The following is a 20,247-nucleotide window of genomic DNA, read 5'->3' on the forward strand; positions in this document are numbered from 1 at the left end:
AGCTGTTGGCTGAGGACTTGGATTCATATCCCGAGTGTATTTGTTCGGTGGCTTTTTTGCTCCCACAGAATTAAATATTGTTATTGTTAAGCATTGAGGGGACCTAAATTGTAACTGCAAATGACTGCTGGGGAGGGCAGAAAGCATTTGTATGTGCACAGTTGTGGTGAATGATTACAAGAGCAATTAATGAGCTGCACTGGGTTTGGACTTTGAGTTTGCCTGTTTATTAGAATCACTGGCAACTCCTGAAGCTGAGCCTGTTCTCCTGCTGGGCCAGCAGGCTGCAGTGTGAATGACCACTGAATTTGTGAGTTGTTAAGTAATAGGTTAGAGATGACTGGCAAACTGCTTAGTCTGTTAGCACAGTGATGGAGATAATCCTTTTCAATCCCAGAGATTTATCTGTTGAGGAATATTCGTGCTGATTGATGATGTTGCCTCACTAGAGCTGCTGTTACTTAATGATGTGGATAACCCTGAGGCTTTGGAACTGTTCTTTGCATCCAGTGGAAGATCTCATCATCCTCATTTCCCATGGAATGAGAGTACCAGTGCCTGTCCTGACCTGGTGTGCTTTTTCTACCAGTTGGGGGGGGGGGCGGTATGATTTGAGTTCTTCCTTGCCATAAGAATAGTTTCTAAATCATAAATTATATCATCTGTCTACATAGGACAGGATCAAAATGAAAACAAGGATACAGAGCAATGAATATCTTGAATATTATGTGATTGCCAGTAAAACATTTTAATTTTAGAGCCTCCTAGTTTACTGGCTACAAGTGGTAGTATCTGGAGTACAGTCATGGGTGTATGGGTGGTGTTCTGGTTTTAGACTTAAAAATGTGTACTGTTGTATTTCATATAATTGTGCCCAATGAAGGATTATTTCAGGGAATGTCTGTTCAAACCCTCCAAACAGCTTTTACATGTTTGAGTATTATACAGGTGAAGGAAGACAAAACTTCCCCTTCTTCAGCACCAAAGCAACACTGTCACTCGACGTGGAAGCTGGAGCAGTGAAACCCTGTGCTAACTATGGACAAATAAACACAGCCTTTTGGTTAAATCTTTGTTAATCAGAATAAGTTCTTCAGCACACAAGCTAAATAACTGTGACTGCACATGTCAGAAGGGTTTTCCTGATAGTACAGGAGCAATGTGGTTCCTGTAGGAATGCAAACATGCTGTTGCTATGGAGCTTCTGCCATCAGCACAGTGACAGACACTGCGAATGCTGCCACACTCAGCCTGCTGAAAAAGCAGTCAGGACCTTAATTGATTTTTACAGGATGCATTAATTACATGTTACAGCAATGAAAGAGGAGAAATAGTCCCACCAAGGTAATTTGGGTCCTTTTCAGAGAGTGACCTAACTCACGTGCCAGGATTTGCGGTAGGTTTCTGTGGAACAAGGAAGCAAAAGGCAGAAGCAGGAGGAGAAGAATCAATCAGCATCATGTAGAACACAGCAGTGACCGAGGGCAGTGTCTTATCAGGTGGGTAAGTCACTGTACACAGGTGTGCACACCTGTGATGGAAGGAAACACCTACCCTGAAGAAGTGACTCGAACGGGGATGTTAAAGAGTTAGAATTATCAAGTCTGGAAAATTCTGGTCTGCTTAGAATTACTTAAAATAGAAGAAGAAATAAGTAATTGAATACATAGTTATTAATTTAATCCTGATTCGACATTATCATTCCTATAGAGTATTCATCTGAACTCTGCACGTCAGGTGGGTTTGTGGACATAGAAGGTGGTATTTTACTAAACTTTACACACCTAAACCTTCAAATGTTGCCGTATAAAATATACTCTGATTTGAATCTTGTGTATTTTGCCTTTTGAATCCTTTTTTTTTGTGCAGAAGTGTTCAGTAATGAATGTAGACTACTTAAAAGTAGAATGCCCTCCCCGATGTGAGTCTATACAGATGGAAATTACATACAGAGATCTTTTCTTGCTACCATAATATATATTTAGTACTGATCCAGTGATTTCTCACTTCTCAGTACATCTTGTTTTTTAGAGTTCTTTCCAGGTAATTAAAGACATGATTTCTTGGAAGACTATCCTTTGACTTGCTTTTCTCTTTTCCTTTCTTTTTTAAAAAAATAATTTATTGCCATGATTTTCCTTTACCCTTCTGATGATGTTAACCTATGCCCCCCAAATGAGAAGGAATTTAGCTGTTAGATACTATGGATTCCCTAACTGCAGAAAAAAAAAAGAAAGAATTAAACATGGGAGATATATTTCATACTGCTCTTGAAAATGCAGCTTCTGCTTTCTAATGAGTTGCCTAATAAATTGTGCAGTGAAATTTCCATCTTCTCCCTTGTAACTGCGCACAAAACAATTATTTTTAGTTTTGCTTGACAACCTGGTAAAATGAAGCCATTTGAAAAGTGAGGAGGGCTGAAGTTTTGTAGAAATTCCACACAGCTCTACCCTGAATCATCAGTCCCAAGAGCACAGACATTCCATAGAAATGTCACAGTCCTTCTGGCATATTAATGAGGAAGCAGCAATGAGTTTTCAGGCAGGTTGATTTTAGAGTTCTTGCTCAGCTTGCAATAAAAACTCCCAGCATTCAGTGAGAGAACAGTTTAAGCAAACCCCAAATCAGGATAAGGATACAGTCCAGACTTGGGCTATTTCCATCATGAAGTAGAAGGGGAACTTTGCCTCTAGTGATGTGTTTGTACCGTGTGTCATTACAATCACACTTCTTCCCCCACCTTTTATAAGCCAGACAAAGAAAAACGTGTAAGTCTGCCACTATTCTGACTACTATGGGGCTTTTCCTCTCAGGAGATTTTGATTTTTAACTTAATAAATACTTAAGCATCTTTGAATACTCAAGTGATTTTTGTCTTGAAGCAAGAGTTGTGCTTTATTTTGGAATTTTTTTCACAGACCAACCTTGAGAAAAAGGTGAATGATGCGTGTTCAGGAACAATAACCTACTGAGAGGTGGGGCAGGAGATTAAAATGTTGCCATCTGAAGAAAGTTTATGTGCTAATCCCTTGGAATTAACTTCATTCAGCCATACTGACTGAAAAGTGAAACATCCCTGATTAGCAAGAAACAGCTTTTGGGATTATTTAGTAAGTTAATATGTTATAAAGTAAAATATCTAAAGAATTTAGAATATGCTAGAATCAGAGATAATGATTGCCTCTGGAAACCAGCAGTAACATTGAGGACAGCTGCAGGTTCAAATCTAACTCAAAGCAGTCGTACTTGAAAGGAGTTATTACCTGATATTTGGATCTGAGAAGAGGAGTAGAGCTTACTGACCAAGTGTTTACAGTGCCAAGTGCAAATATGCAAAGATTTTTTAAAGATGTGCAAGAAAAAATGAAAAATAAATGTCGGTTAAATGTCACACATAATTAAATATATGATCACATATATAATTAAATACTTGAAAACAGTGCTGAAAGTATTTTAAAATCTTCCTAAAAGATGGGAAAACTTTTCTGTTGGCCACGATTCTGGGGCATTGTTTTTGTTAATTGTATTATTGGTATTATTCCTAACAAAACTATTATAAGAAGCCAGAGTTGACCTGTCCTGGAATTGCTACTCTAAAGGGCTACGCCATTCCCTGGATTAGTGAAAGTTTCCATTCCCCAAAAATAATTCTCCATGAAAATGTTCTCCCCTCCTTCCCTGTCTCCAATGCATTAAACTTTGACTATATTGTCTTTCAAGAACTTGGGAAAAAAAAAAAAGAAAAAGGCAGAAACAGAAATATTGTGCTCCATGGGCTAGAAAAATGTGTTTTTCCCACTTCAGTGACTTTTGTGGAATTGTGTAGTGGAGAGAACACGTTTATAAACTGAATAAAATTGGTAGCACTCTTCTTACTGTTCTTGGGAGATTCTGGATTACCTTGAGTGCTTTTTCCACTGTAGCTCTCAAAGATTTCTTTTTGAAACCCTGCAAAATACTGAATAGACTAGATGTTTAATTCTGCAGAAAAGGAGGATTAATACGAGACCAATAAATGCCTGCGAAAATAACATTTCATTTGCTAAAGCGAGAGGGGGAAAAAGAGAGAATTAATAACATTGAGACTTGGGGTTTAGCTTCTAGATTAGTGGCTGAGGAATCATTAGTTCTCCTGTCCCTTTTCAGATATTGCTCCCTTTGGTATAGCAAATGGCATTTCCACCCACAACATTGCAAATATAGAGATAAACAAGCTGGGGTGGGGGGCAGGGAGCTGTCTGGTGATATGGAGAAAATCTTAAATAGCTTTGGTAGAACTATTTCATCACACCTTGCTACCCCAAAACATTCCCCAGCAAAAAGCCAACTATTGACCAGATTATCTGACCAGTGTTAGAAGCTGTTGCAGAGAAGCAAAATTGAAAGCCTAAAGAGGCAAAAGGAGGAGGTGAGTTGAACCATGAGGACTGTAAAGGCCAGCAGGAAATTCACTGCTAACATTATCCAACCCACTAGATAAATCCTGGTAAATAGAGCATCTGAATAGCACCTAAATTTGAACTGGTTTTGAGAAACACCAAATTTTATTTTCTTAAGGACAGCAAAGAAAAGCAGATGAGCATAGAAAAGAGGAGAATTTGCCTAATTTATGTACAAACACTGCAATTGCTTGTGGGAATCAAGCCAAACAGAACGCTATGTGTGGTATGTAGTAGCAATAAGAGTTCCTTATTAACATTTCAGATTTTAAGGTATTGGTTTGAAATTTCTTTCATAATGGAGCAAGATTGTCTTTTTTTGCTTCTTAAAGCCCTCATATAAAAATGATTTATTAAATGGCCCTTTGATCTGAAATATACACAATGTCCATTTCCTGTCGTTCCTACTGCAAACTTTAAACCCTTCCCAAAAAAACTCAGGATACAACAGCTGAATCACCTCAGTTATGTGGTCTGGCCAACCCAGGTTTGTGTCTCTGATGGTACCAAGTTATTCACGGGTAGATGACTGTAAGGAATTTTAACTGTCCTGACCTGGTGGATGGTGCTTCTGTTTAGTACTTACCGATATTTAATTTAGATTGTGCTACGAAGGAGCAGTGATGGGAGAATAGTCTCTTTAAATTAAACCCAGGTTGAGACATGTTGCTAACCAGATGTAGTGCTCAGTGTTTGCTGCATCTGCTGGCTGTATGTCTCTGTGGTATTTCATGACAGTTCCATGGGTTAGGTACTGTGCAAGAAAGATATTTCCTTTTCGTTTCATGGTGTTCCTTCTCATATATTCTGAGAGATTATATGGTGAGTTTTGGTTTGGGTTTGGGGTTTTTTTTAATAGTTAAGTTGCATCTTACTTGTTCCTTTCATAAAAGCAAGACTTTTGAAATTTTTGAGAATTTCTCTGTACTTTATTGAGCTTTGCCTTTGTAAAAACCCTCAGATCAAGTCTCCTCAACCCATCTAATTCTCAGCTGTGAGCTTCCAATAGTGAGTGATGATAATGTATATCAAACAAACCAAGCACAGTGTGATTTTTCCTTCTCCCACTGTCCAATATATACTATTAGGTGATTCCTGAGCCAGAGGCTGCTTCTCAACATTATGTTGAACAGCCACTGGTGGATCTGTTTATGTAGCCCATTTTTGTAGCTCTTCATACTTATGGCCCATAGAGCATCACTCAGCATTGGGTTCCACTGGGTGTTACTAGAGAAAAGTACTTTTGCTTTTTTGTTCAACACTTGCTGCCTCACTGTTTCATCCTAAGCTCCCATCAAATTGTATTTCCTAGCTTTGTCTTTTTTTAAGGTTCTTTTTCAAGTCTAAGTAGCCTGAACTGAGTGAAGACGGACAGAAGAGGATGTATGATGAATTTGCATTGGTTTTGTTATGGTTTCTGTCAACAGTTTCTTAGAGTAAAACAATTGGTATTCTCACAGCAGCTGAACATAGGGCAGGTGCTTTCACTGAGGTGTTACTTCGTCCCAGTACTTGAGATTCGCAGCTCCTGATGGTCTTTATTGATGTGAGGAGAAAGAGGCAGAAAGTACAAGTGAGTTGGTGTTTTTACAGGGGTGAAGAGAAACACAGAGACAGTCCAGCTTTGCCATGGGGGGGATGTAGGTTCTTGCCTACTAATTTCTCTTCTCCTTGGACTTCTCTATGAAAGTCTACATGTGCCTATCTCATCTCTGACAGCATCTGAGTCTCCAGATGCCTGAAGAGTCTGATGCTGGGAAATTGCAGCCTGAGACTGAGGAGTGATTAACCACAGACAAAGTCCTCGGTCTTGGTGGTGAGTAACAACACATGTTCATTTGTAAATCCAGCTAGGAGGGAAAATTATTTCCTTTAAGAATACTGGTGTCCTTGTATTCCAGTAGTCTTTCACTGGTCTATGGTATTCCTTCATCCTCCTGTTTTTCTGACATGCCTTGAGTTACCACCAAGCCAGTTCAAAATGTTATTTTCACTTTTCCCTTGCCTGCACTTACCAGTTAGAGAAGAGAGTGGTGTTTAGCTTTGTCCATAAATGCAAAACCATTCTGTAGCAAGTATATGCAGCTTTTGCAGCACCTGGATTTTCAGTTTGAGAGCAATCAGTTTCTTATAAATTGTCAGTGTTTGAGATGTAACAGATCCGGTCCAGGGACTGTATGATGGGTCTGTAACATCCCTGCTATCTTTCCTGTGATAATATTCTTCAATAGTCCACATTTGTGGGAGGCACTATGTCTTGATAGTGCAGATGAAAGATGGAGGAGGAGGATTGTCTGAAGAATACCAGCTAACATCAGAAATTGGCTTTTCCTGGCTCACAGATAAAACATAGAGAACTCCAAACAAAGCTCCTCCCCTGGGTACAGGACACTAAACGTCAGCTCAAGCAAACATCCCTGGCATTTAATGAGGTCTGGTTCCTCAGATAATAGTGAGATCCTTTCCTGATATGATGTAGTTGTCATGGTTACAAAAGGACCAGCTGCTAAAAACAAAGTATCGGAAAGATAAAAATGGAGAAAAATCAATGTCCGAGCAGAAGAGACGCAGAGCAGAGAAGATGATTTGGAGATCAGGGAGAAATAAAGGGAATGGGGACAGCAGCTAGGGAATTCAACAGGAAATAGGAGCAAGAGGAAAGAAAGTTCAAAGGTAGATAACCAGAGATGTATGATCCAGAAGCAGACCTTGAGGGAACTTGGCATGCTTATGTTTGTAATTAATGAAAAGCCTTCAAAGAGAAGTCTGGAAACAATATTCCTTAGCAAAAGTCCCTTTTGGTTTATTCTCTTTGAAGCTTTGCACGTTATATCTTAGGCAAGAACGAACTGTGGAAGACAAAGTTATGCTCTGGTACTGAAGGGTGGACAGTGAATTTTTGCCCCCCAGGATGATACAACATAGGTGAAAAACAGAGTAGAGGATGTTGGAAAGATTTGCATAGACCACCTTCTCCTGTGGTTAACATTTTGGCCAAGTTCCTTCTGAAAGATGTAGATCTCCAAGATGTAGCCTGTGTGTGCTGTGCCCTAGTTTTGAGGAGGTAAAGATTTAGATGGTCTTTTTTTTGTTAAGTTGGTGAAAGCTAATTGAACTTTTTGTTCTGATAAAAAGTAATGAAAAGAGTATCTGAGATAATAAAGTGAGCCTGATAGCTTGATGTGAGTTAATATCATAGTGATTCCCTAAGCAAGTGGGTTGGGATCTTCAATTAATTCCTGCAGCAAAATGGGAAATCAGGTTTCCATGGATACTGAGCCAGCAGCAGCACTGACACTCACAGCAATTCCAAGCTTAGTTTCCCTAAGGCTTGCTTCCTGAGGAGGGTTCTCCTCCTGCCTCCCATGAGCTGTATTCTGTATTTTTAAAGAAAAAGAGGCAGATGGACATTTGAGGAACAGGTAGAGACAAAAAAAATATTATCCCCTGACCTAGTAAAGCTGTGTACAAGAAATGCAAGTGATTTGCATATTTTTATTCTACAATTAGGAATAAAATATATTAAAACTAGGGGACAAAAAAGGCTGTAGCCTGTACAGGTTTTGACAGTCACTGAGGATGACAGCAAGGCCTCTGTAAGGACAGATTTATAACCAAGGACATATTAAGAGCAGAGTACCTATTCCAGTGCAGGGCTGTGGGTGGTTTCAACTTAGCTGTTCAGCCAGGTGATTGCAGCACTGTGTGTATCAGCACTCATGAAAGAAAACTGGAAGAAGAAGAAGAAGAAAGAAAAAGCTGCGTTATATCTGCCAATTGAAAATACAATATAGAACACCATATAGAAAAGCCAAATTATAGTTCTTACTCAGAAGCTCACTGCCAGACATAGTGATAGGTGGTGTACTCGCATTAAAAACATGTAAGACAAGTGAGAGGAAGAAAGATATTTGGCAATTATGTGCATTTTAAATCCCCTCTGATTCATAGTAGTATCAAGCACTGTATTTTTATTTGCCATGGGATAGAAATTTGAGGAAACTCACGGCCTTATTCACTCCATGTACCAGTGCATCAAACACAGGATGAACGCTGGTAACATCCATGAAGAAAGGCAGTAAAACTAGAAATGTCTTCAACACTTGATCTGTGACCTGTTGTCCTACTCAAGAATTTATAGTGACAAGTTGGTTATAATCAGAAATTAAACCTGCTGTGCCCAGCCCCCTCTGACCTCTGAGGACCAACTGGAATGCAAGGGGGGGGGTATTTTCTTATAAATTCCATATTCTAATGGAACACATAGTTTATTTGCAAAGTGACCGTGACTGTGGTAGTCACTGCATGGTGTCCTGCAGTTTGCTGCTGCCCTTTGCTGCCACAGCCTGAGGGGGTTAAAGATCTGCCTTTGAATGGCTCATGTGCTTGGGATATGGTTAGTCAATTAAATATGTATATATATATATATATATCTAGTGATGTACTGTGGTGTATGTATGTGCATGATTACGCCCACAACACTTGAGCATGTGCTAGCATGGGATAGGAAGCTGACTGATGTAAGAGAGGGAGGGTACAGTGGCTGGGGGCATTGCTGTTGAGAGCTGGAAGCCAGTTAGAATAGAATCTCCCTTCCGTACTCTGATTGGGTTAGCAGCCAATGTCATTCAAGAGGAAACTCTTATCTTCTGAATTCTTGTTACAGGCTGGAGAGAATATGAGATATATAGCTGTAATAACACCTTTTTTTTTTTTTCTTTCATGTTACTCTCTATCAAGCACTGCAGTGAGAGCGGAAAAAAACAGAGTCACAGGGAATGAAAATTGCAAGACAAATCTTCCGAACAATATGCCTCCATCCTCGCTATAACATCCTGACTATGCAGCAGTGGTTTGGTTTTGTTTATTAGTGAACTATCATAGCAAGAGGGAGAGTATTCTGCATAGATGTTTCAGGTTAAGCAGAAAGGCATTGTAGTTAAGAGCTCATAGGTATTTCTGTGATGAATTTCCTAGTGTTTTCCTATCTAACTCCCAAGCCTTTTGTTGTCAGGGTGGTTTGCCTCTGTGGTCGTGTGAAATCTTGTAAACAAACACTACCTGTGTTGGCCAGAAGCTGATGGTTACTGCTGGGCTGCAGGTGGTGAGCGAGGTTGTTGTGCATCTTGGGTTTTATTTCTCGCTCTCTTTTCTTATTGTTATTGTTATTATTATTATTGTTATTATCATTATTATTAGCAGTATTTTACTTTATTTCAGTTGTTAAACTTTTCTTATCTGAACCCAGGAGTTTTCACTTTCCTGATTGCCTTCCTCATCCCATCGTGGGGAGGGGACTGAGAGGTTGGGTGGTGCTTAGTTGCTGGCTGAGTTTAAACCACAACAGTCCTTTTTGGTGCCCTATTGTGGAGCACAAAGGGGTGAGATAATGACAGATCTGACCAGAGTGTGTTAAACCAAATTTGTTACGAGCATTCATTGTATTGGTTTAATAGTCACTGGTCCCAATGTTGATTTATTTGCTCTCAGAGTTGTTGTGCTTGTTCCCAAGGCTGTGTTATATAACCCTTCACTTGCAGTGTGTGTTCCTTGTACTGGGCTAGGAATACACAATTAAATTGCTCTTTCACAACATTTTTCCTTCTGTCGCTAGCACCAGCCCCACTTCCCCTACAGAATACAAGGCCCACATCAGGGGCTACAGTTTCATCTGGGCAGTAGTTGAGAATGATGAAGCTCTTTCTGCTTATAATTTGTATTTCCTTTTTTTTTAATCTTACCCCAAATGAAATGTTAACCTAATGTGAGAAGGCTTCCCTAGCTTCAGTACATTGAATCTGCCTGGCATCTAAAATAACCCTTCATGTCTAAAGATACACACACATACAGTAGATGGCATCAGTGATTTTTGTTCTGAAGAAGAAAGTGAACTACCAAAGGAGGAAAATGAGTGCTTGTGTAACAGCAGCAGTGAGATCCCAGCACTGGCAGAGGCATCTGTTGTCTTTGTTCATTGGTAACACTTGTTGAATGTTCATAATTGTTACCTGCTTTGCTTTTCTTCCACTACCTTCTTACCTTTACCTTGCTGATATTTCTCATATATTAATTCTGCAGGGACAAAGAGGACACCAGTATATGGTGAATCGTCTTACTCATCCTGATACCATAGGAGACCTAATACCATTTGTCACAGGGCTAACAGCAAACTGAGGTAAGCATTGTCTCTTGGCAACCGCAGCCAAATTACCTCAACTGGAGGATTAAGGTTCACCAGAACAGAGGTGCTCTTCAGCACCAGGGAAATGTTTGGATACTTCAAGGACTGTACTGGCTTTTGAAGTCTATTAATCCATGCATCCCAAATGAACTATTTTTAAAGGGTTTTCTTTAAATCAGAGCAGGAAAGCCTGAGGGGAAAGCCCTCAGCTGCCTTAGATTTCCGAGAAAAATCGATGACGTCATCTTGCTGCTCATCTATAATGTCTGAGATCGGGAAAAAAACCAAGCAAGCAACCCAATTCTTACACAATCTCTGCTCTATTTAATTTTTTTAGAGCACACCCTGCTCTAGAGTAATCCCAGGGAAGAGTTCCCTCTCCTGGGTGATGGACAGCTCTGCCACAGCCAGTGGGAGCAGCGCAGTTCAGGGGCCTGTGCACAGAGCAAAGAGAACCACGTACCACAGTGAGGAGAGAATTCTGCAGCAAACACTGTCTCAGTCACTACAGCAAAGCCATGCATTCAAAAAAACTGTTTTTCACTCCTCATAGAACTGAAAAGGATGCTGAGATTTAAGTGTTTCCTCATTTACGAGTGCATTTGTACCCATTGCCTCTGTGCCCCATCCAAAAGCGACAGACTTTTATTGTAATGAATGCAACTGCAAAGAAAGAAAAAATAATTATAAATAAGTTTAATATATCTGTAGAATATCCTGCAGTACAATGCATAAAAATGTCATAGTTTTTACAATCAGATGACTTGGTTCTGGAGTGCAGGGCGAGAGGATAGAAACAACTCTACAGCATTTCTTTAAAAAGCTGCAATATCCCCTCTTTTCTAATTATTCAGGCAGAGAATGGAAAAATTAGAAAATAATAAAACTTTTTAAAGGGATATCTAATAACTTGGTATACAGCCTGGAATATTAAAAACAGTATCCAGGGGAAACAGAGGAGAGAACAGAATGAGGTAGTTGGAGGTTCAGGATAAAGACAATTGAAGGCACGTGTATTTGAACAATTAGTGTGAGACTTAGAGAAATTATGACTGATGCTGTTATTATTACATATCCAGGCAAACATAACATTTCTGAAAGAAAATGACTGAATTTTGCCAAAAGTGAGTGGGCATTCCAGACACAAGGAAGCTGTCTGTGGATGAAGTGAAAAGTGCATCTAATTGAACGAAAATTTGTATTAGAACACTGGGCAAGTTACAAAGATAAAGTTGATTAACTTTTCTTGCACTTGGAGTTGAACTTAGTTGATTCAGTGCCAACAGTAGCAGTGACCACTTTACTTTTATTCACAGTACAGGTGGGCAAGACCTGAAGTAAGATGGTCATGAAAACAGCAATTAACGAATAATATCTGAGGTTATTGAAAAGTAAGAAAGCAATAGATTTTCTTCATCTCTGTGAATTTCAGATTTGGAAAAACAAACCAAAATTGTCTGAATTATGTAGTTCAATACCAGTAAAGGAATATTGGGCCTAATATATGCAGAGTGTATGAATGAAATTCTCTGGGAATCGGGCAGTTCTTTCTGATCTTGAAGAAGAATAGAATAAAGAAAAGAGGGAAAGAAAGATGCAGTGGCTTCTGCAGTGTCAGTGAACGTGTTCAGAAGCCAAAACAAACTATGGTGTTTGTAAAAAAAGTCAGGTTCTGCTACTCATCCCTTTCTAACAGGGCTCCACACTGTGACAGGCTGGTGAAAAACAGACTAGTTTTAATCATTATGTATGGCACGTCACAAACCCTGCAGCAGGTATTTGTTAAAAAAGGAAAAGCACCAAATCCCATTTTCAAGGTAGAGGTCTGGCCTGGTGCACTGACATTTGAAAAACAGTACGATTGCTCCCCATAAAGAGCAAGTACCGAAGAACAGATGTGCATTAGCTGCCATTCAGTAACACCAGCTGCAGATAAGCGGGAGCCTTCCACATTTCTCCCGGAGGCATCGTGCGGCTACAAACCCATGGCTGGGTTTAAAGCTGGAAATGCCTCAGTGTGGGAGGCACCGCACAGCGACACTGACAAGGCACGGCCCTAAATATAGCAACTCGGTTAAACCCGTGCACGCGGCAGAGGTTTAAATATTCCATAAAAGCGGGCGGGCAGAGCCCTGCGACTCGGGTATAGCCCGCAAAGGCGGCGGAGCGCGGTGAGTTACACAACCGCCCGCCCGCAGAGCGGGGGGGATGCCCGGCACCGGGCGGGCGGCAGGCGCGGCCAGGATCACCGCGGGGGCTGCGAGCAGCGGCGCTGCCGGCCCTCCCCGCGCCGCCAGTGCCCCCCGGTGTCGCCGGTGTCCCCCGGTGTCCCCCCGGCCCCGCCGCCCCTACCGCGGTCCCCGCGCACTGCGGGGAAGCCCCGGCGGCGGCGGCCCCGCGCACGCGCACTGCGGCCGCACTGCGTCGCCGGTGCCGCCGCCGCCGGCCGGGCGCGCGCTGGGGGAGCCCCGCCGGCGGGGCCGCGCGGGCGGGGCCGGGGCGGGGCGGTGGCTCCGCCGGGGCCGCTATTTATGGCGCCCGGGGCTCCCCCGACCCCGCCGGCGCTCCCGCGGCGGTGCGCGCTGCGCCGGGGTTCCGTGCGGGGAGGGAGCCGCGGCCGCGCCAAGGGACAGCCCTAACGAGGGATGCGAGAGCGGAGTGCCGAGCGCTGTCACTCGCTGTCGGTGGTGGCCGCGGACATGTGGTACCCGCGGCTCTGTTTGTGTCCGTGACCCGCTCTCTGCCGCGCGGAGCCCGGGTCTGCCCCGGTGCGGGCTCCGCCGCTCTCGCTGGGAGCGGGCGGAGGCAGCAGGGCTCTCCCGGCAGGCCCGCTGGAATCCCGGAGATTCCCCTTTTCCGGGAGCGGGCAGCTCCCGCCCTGGGCGCGCTGCCAGCGCCCAGAAAACTCCTCCGCATAGGGGCTGCCGAGCTGACCGTGCGCCGCCGGCGCTCGGCTCCTCCGCGGGGGCTGAGGTGTGTGTGTGTGGGGGGGTGAGCGGTGCGAGCTGAGCAGACACGGGCTGAGGGCGAACAGCCACGGACACAACCCCGGGGCCCGCCGGGCGCCCCCCGCTCCGCCCGCCCGGGCAGTGCCCGCGCGCTCCCGCGGCCCCGGGGGCGGGCGCGCGCCCGGCTGCGGCCTTGGCTCGGCGCCCCCCCCACCCGGAGCCGGAACCGCCAAATAAGGAGCGGGAGCCTCCGCCGGAACCGGGACTTATAAGGCCGTTCCCTTATATGGAAAGTGCGGCGGGGGTTTCCGGCAGCGCCGCCGCGGCCGGCGGGGGCCGGGGGACCCCGCGCCCCGGGGCCGGCGGCGCGGCCGGGGCGCTGCGGCGGCGCTGCCCGTGGCCGGGGACAGCCCCGCACAGGGCGCGGGGCTCCCGGCGCGGGGCGGGCGGGGCCCCCCGGCCCGGCTTTCCCCGGTGCCAGGCTCTGACGCCAGGCGGGGTCCTCCAGGCCGCATCCATATAAGGGCTTCCTGCTTCCCATATATGGCCATGTACGTCATGGCCGGGGCGGTGCGCGGCCGGTGAGACCCGATATATAGGGGCGGCGTTGGGGCGGGCGGGGAGCCGAGCGCTTCCAGCGGGCACAGCCGGGGGGAGCCGCGGGCGGGCGGGCGGGGAGCCGAGCGCTTCCAGCGGGCAGCGCCGGGGCCACCGCGGCGCGGGGCGCACAGCAGGCGACGGCCGCCTCGCCGCAGCCGGCCCGTCCGCCGGCCCCGCGGCGGCAGCGCCATCACCCGTCAGAGCCCGAGCCCCGCGCCCTCATGGCCGCGGCCAAGGCGGAGATGCAGCTCCTGCCCCCGCTGCAGATCTCCGACCCCTTTGGCGCCTTCCCGCACTCGCCCCCCGCCATGGACACTCACTACCCCAAGCTGGAGGAGATGATGCTGCTCGGCGGCGGGGGCCCGCAGTTCCTCGCCCCGCCCGGGGCGCCCGAGAGCGGGGGCTTCGGCGCCGCCGGGGAGCCCGGGGAGCAGCACTTCGAGCACCTGGCGGCAGGTAAGCGCGCTGACCCGGCCCGGCCCGGCCCGGGCGGGCGGGGAGTCCCGGTCCGCCTGCGGGATCTCCGCGCTGCAGCGGCGCCCCCGGTCCCGGCGGCCGCGCGGGGGGATCCTCCTGTTTGCGTCAGAGCTCCGGACTGGCTGCGGCTGGAGCGCTGCCAGCGGCGCTGCAATATGTTACGCTCAATTAGTGATTAACCAGAATCTGGGGCTGCGCTGCGCTGGGGATGGCTCGCGAAGCTCCGGCAGCGGCTGCAGTGACTGCTGGAAGTAATCGCTGTTCCTCTCTTTTCAGACACTTTTCCCGAAATCTCCCTGAACAACGAGAAAAGCCTGCCAGAAACCAGCTATCCCAACCAAACGACGCGGCTGCCACCGATAACCTACACGGGGCGCTTCTCCTTAGAGCCGGCCCCCAACAGCGGCAACACCTTATGGCCAGAGCCTCTCTTCAGCCTCGTCAGTGGGCTGGTGGGCATGGCTAATGCACCTCCCACCTCGACGCCTACTTCATCGTCACCATCCTCCTCCTCTCAGAGCTCCCCACTGAGCTGCTCAGTCCAAGCCAGCGAGAACAGTCCAATTTATTCAGCTGCACCAACGTTTCCCAATTCCAGCTCTGACATTTTCCCTGAATCGCAGACCCAGTCCTTCCCCAACCCCACTGGAGCCCCCATCCAATACCCACCTCCAGCTTATCCGACTGCTAAAACCAACTTTCAGGTGCCAATGATCCCGGATTACCTGTTCCCTCAGCAACAGGGAGAACTCAGTCTTGTTCCAGCTGAGCAGAAGCCCTTCCCAGCCCTCGAGACCAGAGCACAGCAGCCTTCCCTCACGCCACTGTCCACTATTAAGGCATTTGCTACTCAGACTGGCTCCCAGGAGTTGAAGACCCTCAACACTAACTATCAGTCCCAGCTGATCAAGCCCAGCAGGATGAGGAAATACCCAAACCGTCCCAGCAAGACCCCCCCTCACGAGCGACCCTACGCCTGCCCCGTGGAGTCCTGTGACCGGAGGTTTTCCCGATCCGATGAGCTGACACGGCACATCCGCATCCACACGGGACAGAAACCTTTCCAGTGCCGCATCTGCATGCGGAACTTCAGCAGGAGTGACCACTTGACCACGCACATCCGCACACACACGGGGGAGAAGCCATTTGCCTGTGACATTTGTGGCAGAAAGTTTGCCAGGAGTGATGAGAGGAAGAGGCACACTAAAATCCACCTTAGGCAGAAGGACAAGAAAGTGGAAAAGGCAGCTCCAGTCTCAACTGCTTCCCCGATTCCTGCCTATTCATCCTCTGTGACTACATCCTACCCTTCCTCCATCACCACCACTTATCCCTCGCCAGTGCGCACAGTGTATTCCTCTCCTGCTCCCTCTTCCTATCCCTCCCCTGCACACACCACATTCCCATCCCCTTCTATAGCAACCACTTATCCCTCTGGCACTGCCACTTTTCAGACCCAAGTGGCCACCTCCTTCTCATCTCCAGGGGTCACCAACAATTTCAGCTCTCAGGTGACCTCAGCGCTTTCAGACATGAACTCAGCCTTTTCTCCAAGGACAATTGAGATCTGCTGAGATGACCTTCTGGAACAGGAGAATTCACCTTTTCCATTGGTGTTATCAATCAGACATGGAGTCTCCAATTACTCCCCCAACACCATACGTTGCAAGGCTTTTTAACTTTAGTTTAAACTTCAGCTGCCTGAAACAACTGCTGCTTAAGTTTTCCACCTCTGTTGAATGACTTAATTTGCATGGACTGTGGATATAAGTTCAATATAATTTTCCCCGTAAACAATAGTCTTTTATTAGGAAGAAAGGACTTTTGATTAAGTATCTAGCTGATGTAAATTGTACATGTGCCATGGTTTTGCTTTCCTTTAGGTACTATTGATGTGGAAAAAAAAATCTTCGCATATTCATATTGTATTATTTGGAGTTTGCAGGGCCATATTTTGTAAATGTTAATTCTATTTCAGTGACAATGCTATAACGCGTTTCAAACTTCTTTGGGAACAGCACTTACTGTATTTGAGCATGTTAGAGTGATGCTGTGTAAATATCATCTGATGAGACACTCACATGTGGCAGAAGTTTTGTTTTAAAAGTTAAAAGTCTTGGTGCCTTTTTGTGAAGCCTTGCTGACGTCATGCATTTGTGTGAATGGATGCTTTGCATCTTGCCTTAAAGTGAAAGGGATGTTACTCAAAGAATGTAAAGGAGAGCAGGGACTGAGTGGGGAGTGGAGCAGGAGAAAGGCCTGGGGGATGGAATGTAAGCAAAAAAAAAAAAAAAAAAAAATCCCACACCTCTCAAAGTCTATTTTTGTTACAAAAATGTAAATTTATATATATATTCAGGAGTTGGAATGTTGTAGTTACCTACTGAGTAGGCAGCAATTTTTGTATGTTATGAACATGCAGTTCATTATTTTGTGGTTTATTTTTACTTTATAATTGTGTTTGTTAAAATGAAAGTGACTGTTTGGCTTCTAAACACATTGAATGCGCTTTCCTGCCAATGGGATATTTGGTGTACAATACCCTTCAGAAAAAAATAAATAAAATATCAAGTCGTGCAGACTTCCACGTTTTCCTTTAAGTTACTATACAGGAAGACTGTGCTACAGCAATCCTGACTCCTTCAGTGGCTGCAAAGCCACAAGTGCTGCTGGTTTCTTGGAAAAATACCTGCTTAAAGAAAGATCAATCTCACGTTCAGTTATTTGCAAAGGCTTGGATGGAGCACACACATCCTTGCATTAGGCACAGCGCCTGCTCTTTTGAAGTTACCATGATTACTGTTTTCTGGCTTCTCCAAAAGCATGTGAGCTAATCTTGGGAAGAAAACCGATTCTTCCAGTGCTGAAAGTTAAGTTAGAAAATTAGAATCTCAACTGTGTTTGTAGGTAGTCAAAACTCTTACTGAGTGGGAAGATCATAGAGCAGTTTTAAGGCTGGCAATACAATAAGCTCAGTCGTAAGGGCTAGTTGACAGAAGGTGGCCCTGCTCAGCTGAGGGCTGTCTGAGTTCCTCTTTGACACAACATAGGTCATGCAAGCGTGTGGCCCTGACAGACTTTATTACGGGTCTGTCAGTATTTATAGGAGAAAACCCTTCCTTAGGGGATGGTTTGAAATACATTTCAGGGGTTATGTGGCCACTGCAGACTGAGGTCAGAGGAGTTTCATCCCCGAGAACTGGTGGTGCAGGTACAGAACAGGGGTCTGGTGTCTGTCCTTTTGGGTGGGCTCTCTACAAATCACCAGTGTTTAGGGTTGTGAGTGGCTGGGATACATGCTATTTCCGTGGTCTTCATCCCATAAAAAGCAGGCAGATTCCCGGGCTGGGAAAGCATCGACCGCGCGTTTTCTGCGGGATCTCCCGTTTGCCATTGGCCCGAGGACTTCCGATTCTTAAAAAGTTCGCTTCTAGTCCAGCTGGGAGGACGAGCCGGTTCCAAGGAGGCTGTTCCCAGGGAACCAGCAGGTGCTGCCACCGACCGGGGGAAGCCCTTTCCCTGCGGGAAGCGCAGCGCGGGGGGAGGGAGGGAAGAACCTTTCCCCCCCTCCGCTCACGGGCAGGAACCGCGCTCGCCCGAGCCAAAGCCCGGCTGCCGGCGATGTAAAGCTGCCGGCGATGTAAAGCTGTCGGCGATGTGAAGCTGTCGGCGATTCAAGCCCGGCTCGGACCCGAGCGGGAGCCCCGCGCGCTCCCGCGGCTCTCGGGGGCGCGCCCGGGCCCCGTCACGCGGCCCCGGGCGGGCGGAAGCGCCGCGGCCGCCGGAACCGCGCGGACCATATTTGGCTCTTCCTGAGGGGCCTTTTATGGCACTTCCGAGGCCCAAAAAAGGCGTTTCCTGCCCCGGCCGTTCCGGGGCCGCCCCGCGCAGCCGCCGCGGACCCCGCGGAGACACCGCCCCCCCCTCCCGGGCACGGATCGGGAACAGTCCCGCTCCAGCCCCGCTCCAGCCGCTGCCCCGCGCTCCTGCTGCTCGGTGTCAGCAGCAGGGACCGAGTCGCTTCCCCCTCCCCAAGCCTCCGAAAGAGGTAGGATGCCCGCCTGATCCCCCTGATCAAGGGGACAGTGTCCATCGGGACCTTCCCCACCCCGGCTTTTCCACGAGCGACTCTTCACCTGGATCTTCCGAGCCCGGGCGCCTGCTCTGCGCTTTGTATGCACCGGATAAAAAAAAAAAAAAAAAAAAAAAGGATTATTCGGTTTCCTTTCCCTTTAGAAATAAGGAGCTAAAAATCGCTTAAGGCATACTTAAGAGCCCGGTGTCTCCCGTGCTGTACTGTTGCGGTGTGTCCTGTTGTTTTCTGGAAATGCCACTGGAGGCTCTCTGCAAAAACCGGTGAAATGCAGCTGTTAAAGGTATTTCTGTTGAGACTGAGAATCGCTCTGACCAAGTAGGTCACGGGCCCTGACTGAAGCGACGAGACTTAACGAGGAGCGGAGAGACTTCTCTGCAGGCAGACCCTTTGCAGTGAAGAGATGCGTGATCGCGCGTCCTCCTTTCCTCCAGGGCTCCCACTGGTGCAGGTCCAGACCACAGGGGGTGATTTTGTGCATCTGAGCAAGACCTCAGGTGACGCCAGGAAAAGTAACCTTGTAGACCCTGAACTGGTATCGAGGGGAGCAAAGGTGCTCTGAGCTGCAGCAGATGCCCTTGAAGGGCTGCCCCCAAGCCCAGGTTTCAGCACTGTCAGGTTTGACTAAAGCTGGATGCAGTGGCTGAAGGCTGGCTCATGAAGAGTGTCTTTGACCCCTTCTAAACCAAACTGTTAACTAGGGCTGACCTTTCCTAAATCAAACTCCTAACTAGGGCTAGGGTATTCCTTGACTTTTTGGTGTGTTTATGGCTGTTTATTTTAAAATTTTTTCTGTTTGTGGCCCAGTAGTCTCAGGAATCCTCCAGTTATGTGTGTAGTTATTGTATTTATGAGGAGGGCTTGGCTTGGGATTTTTGAACTAAACACTCCCGTGTTTTTACCTGTGTACATCATCTTAATGAAGCCCTAACAAGTACTAGTAAGACCTAGAAAAGAGATTACATGCTTTAAAGTACACTAAGACTCTAGGATGAAATATGAGCTAAAGAACCAAAACTTTTATAATAGTTAAGTTTTTCTACTACAATCAAAGTGACATTGTTTCTAAAAATCAGCCTTGACTGATAGACTGTAATGACTTATGGTCTTGACTGGATGAATGAAACTCTCTCTTCCAAATGGCTGAGGCTGATGCTTACACATATTCTCTGGCACTTTGCAGGGTTCAATTTGTGATCATTGTTTGGCGCTGCCATAATGAAAATGATGGATGGTTACGAAGGAGTATTTCCAACGTGTATGTTTCAAAACCATCATTAAAGTTTTCTTCTTGGACTTTTTTTTAAAATAAGCATATAGGCTCATCTTTTGTGAGCTTTCCTACTACTTTTTTGTATCTCCCGATGCCAGTGATGTTACACAATGGTGCTACCAGTAAATGTTGATAGTTGGAAGTTCTGCTGTCTGGTGTCCTCTGTAGGGTGACCTGAGTAATATGACCTCAATTCTGCTACCTGAAGTGCTGTGATAGTGGCCTTCTCCTGT

At 46.3% G+C, this 20,247-nt stretch overlaps 1 protein-coding gene across 1 annotated transcript; it reads left to right on the top strand.

The window, feature by feature from the left end:
- The first annotated feature begins 12,831 nt into the window (after positions 1 to 12,831).
- Positions 12,832 to 17,229, top strand: EGR1 (early growth response 1). The gene is given in 6 exon segments (XM_027902637.1): positions 12,832 to 13,558; positions 13,658 to 13,911; positions 13,913 to 14,027; positions 14,030 to 14,181; positions 14,183 to 14,627; positions 14,925 to 17,229. Coding segments are annotated over 6 exon segments (2,991 nt in total). The 3' UTR covers positions 16,223 to 17,229.
- Positions 17,230 to 20,247: the final 3,018 nt, after the last annotated feature.

Source organism: Empidonax traillii, unplaced genomic scaffold (assembly GCF_003031625.1).
Source record: "Empidonax traillii isolate 1590-97213 ecotype Southwest subspecies unplaced genomic scaffold, ASM303162v1 scaffold22:size5013007, whole genome shotgun sequence".
NCBI classification, from domain to species: domain Eukaryota; kingdom Metazoa; phylum Chordata; class Aves; order Passeriformes; family Tyrannidae; genus Empidonax; species Empidonax traillii.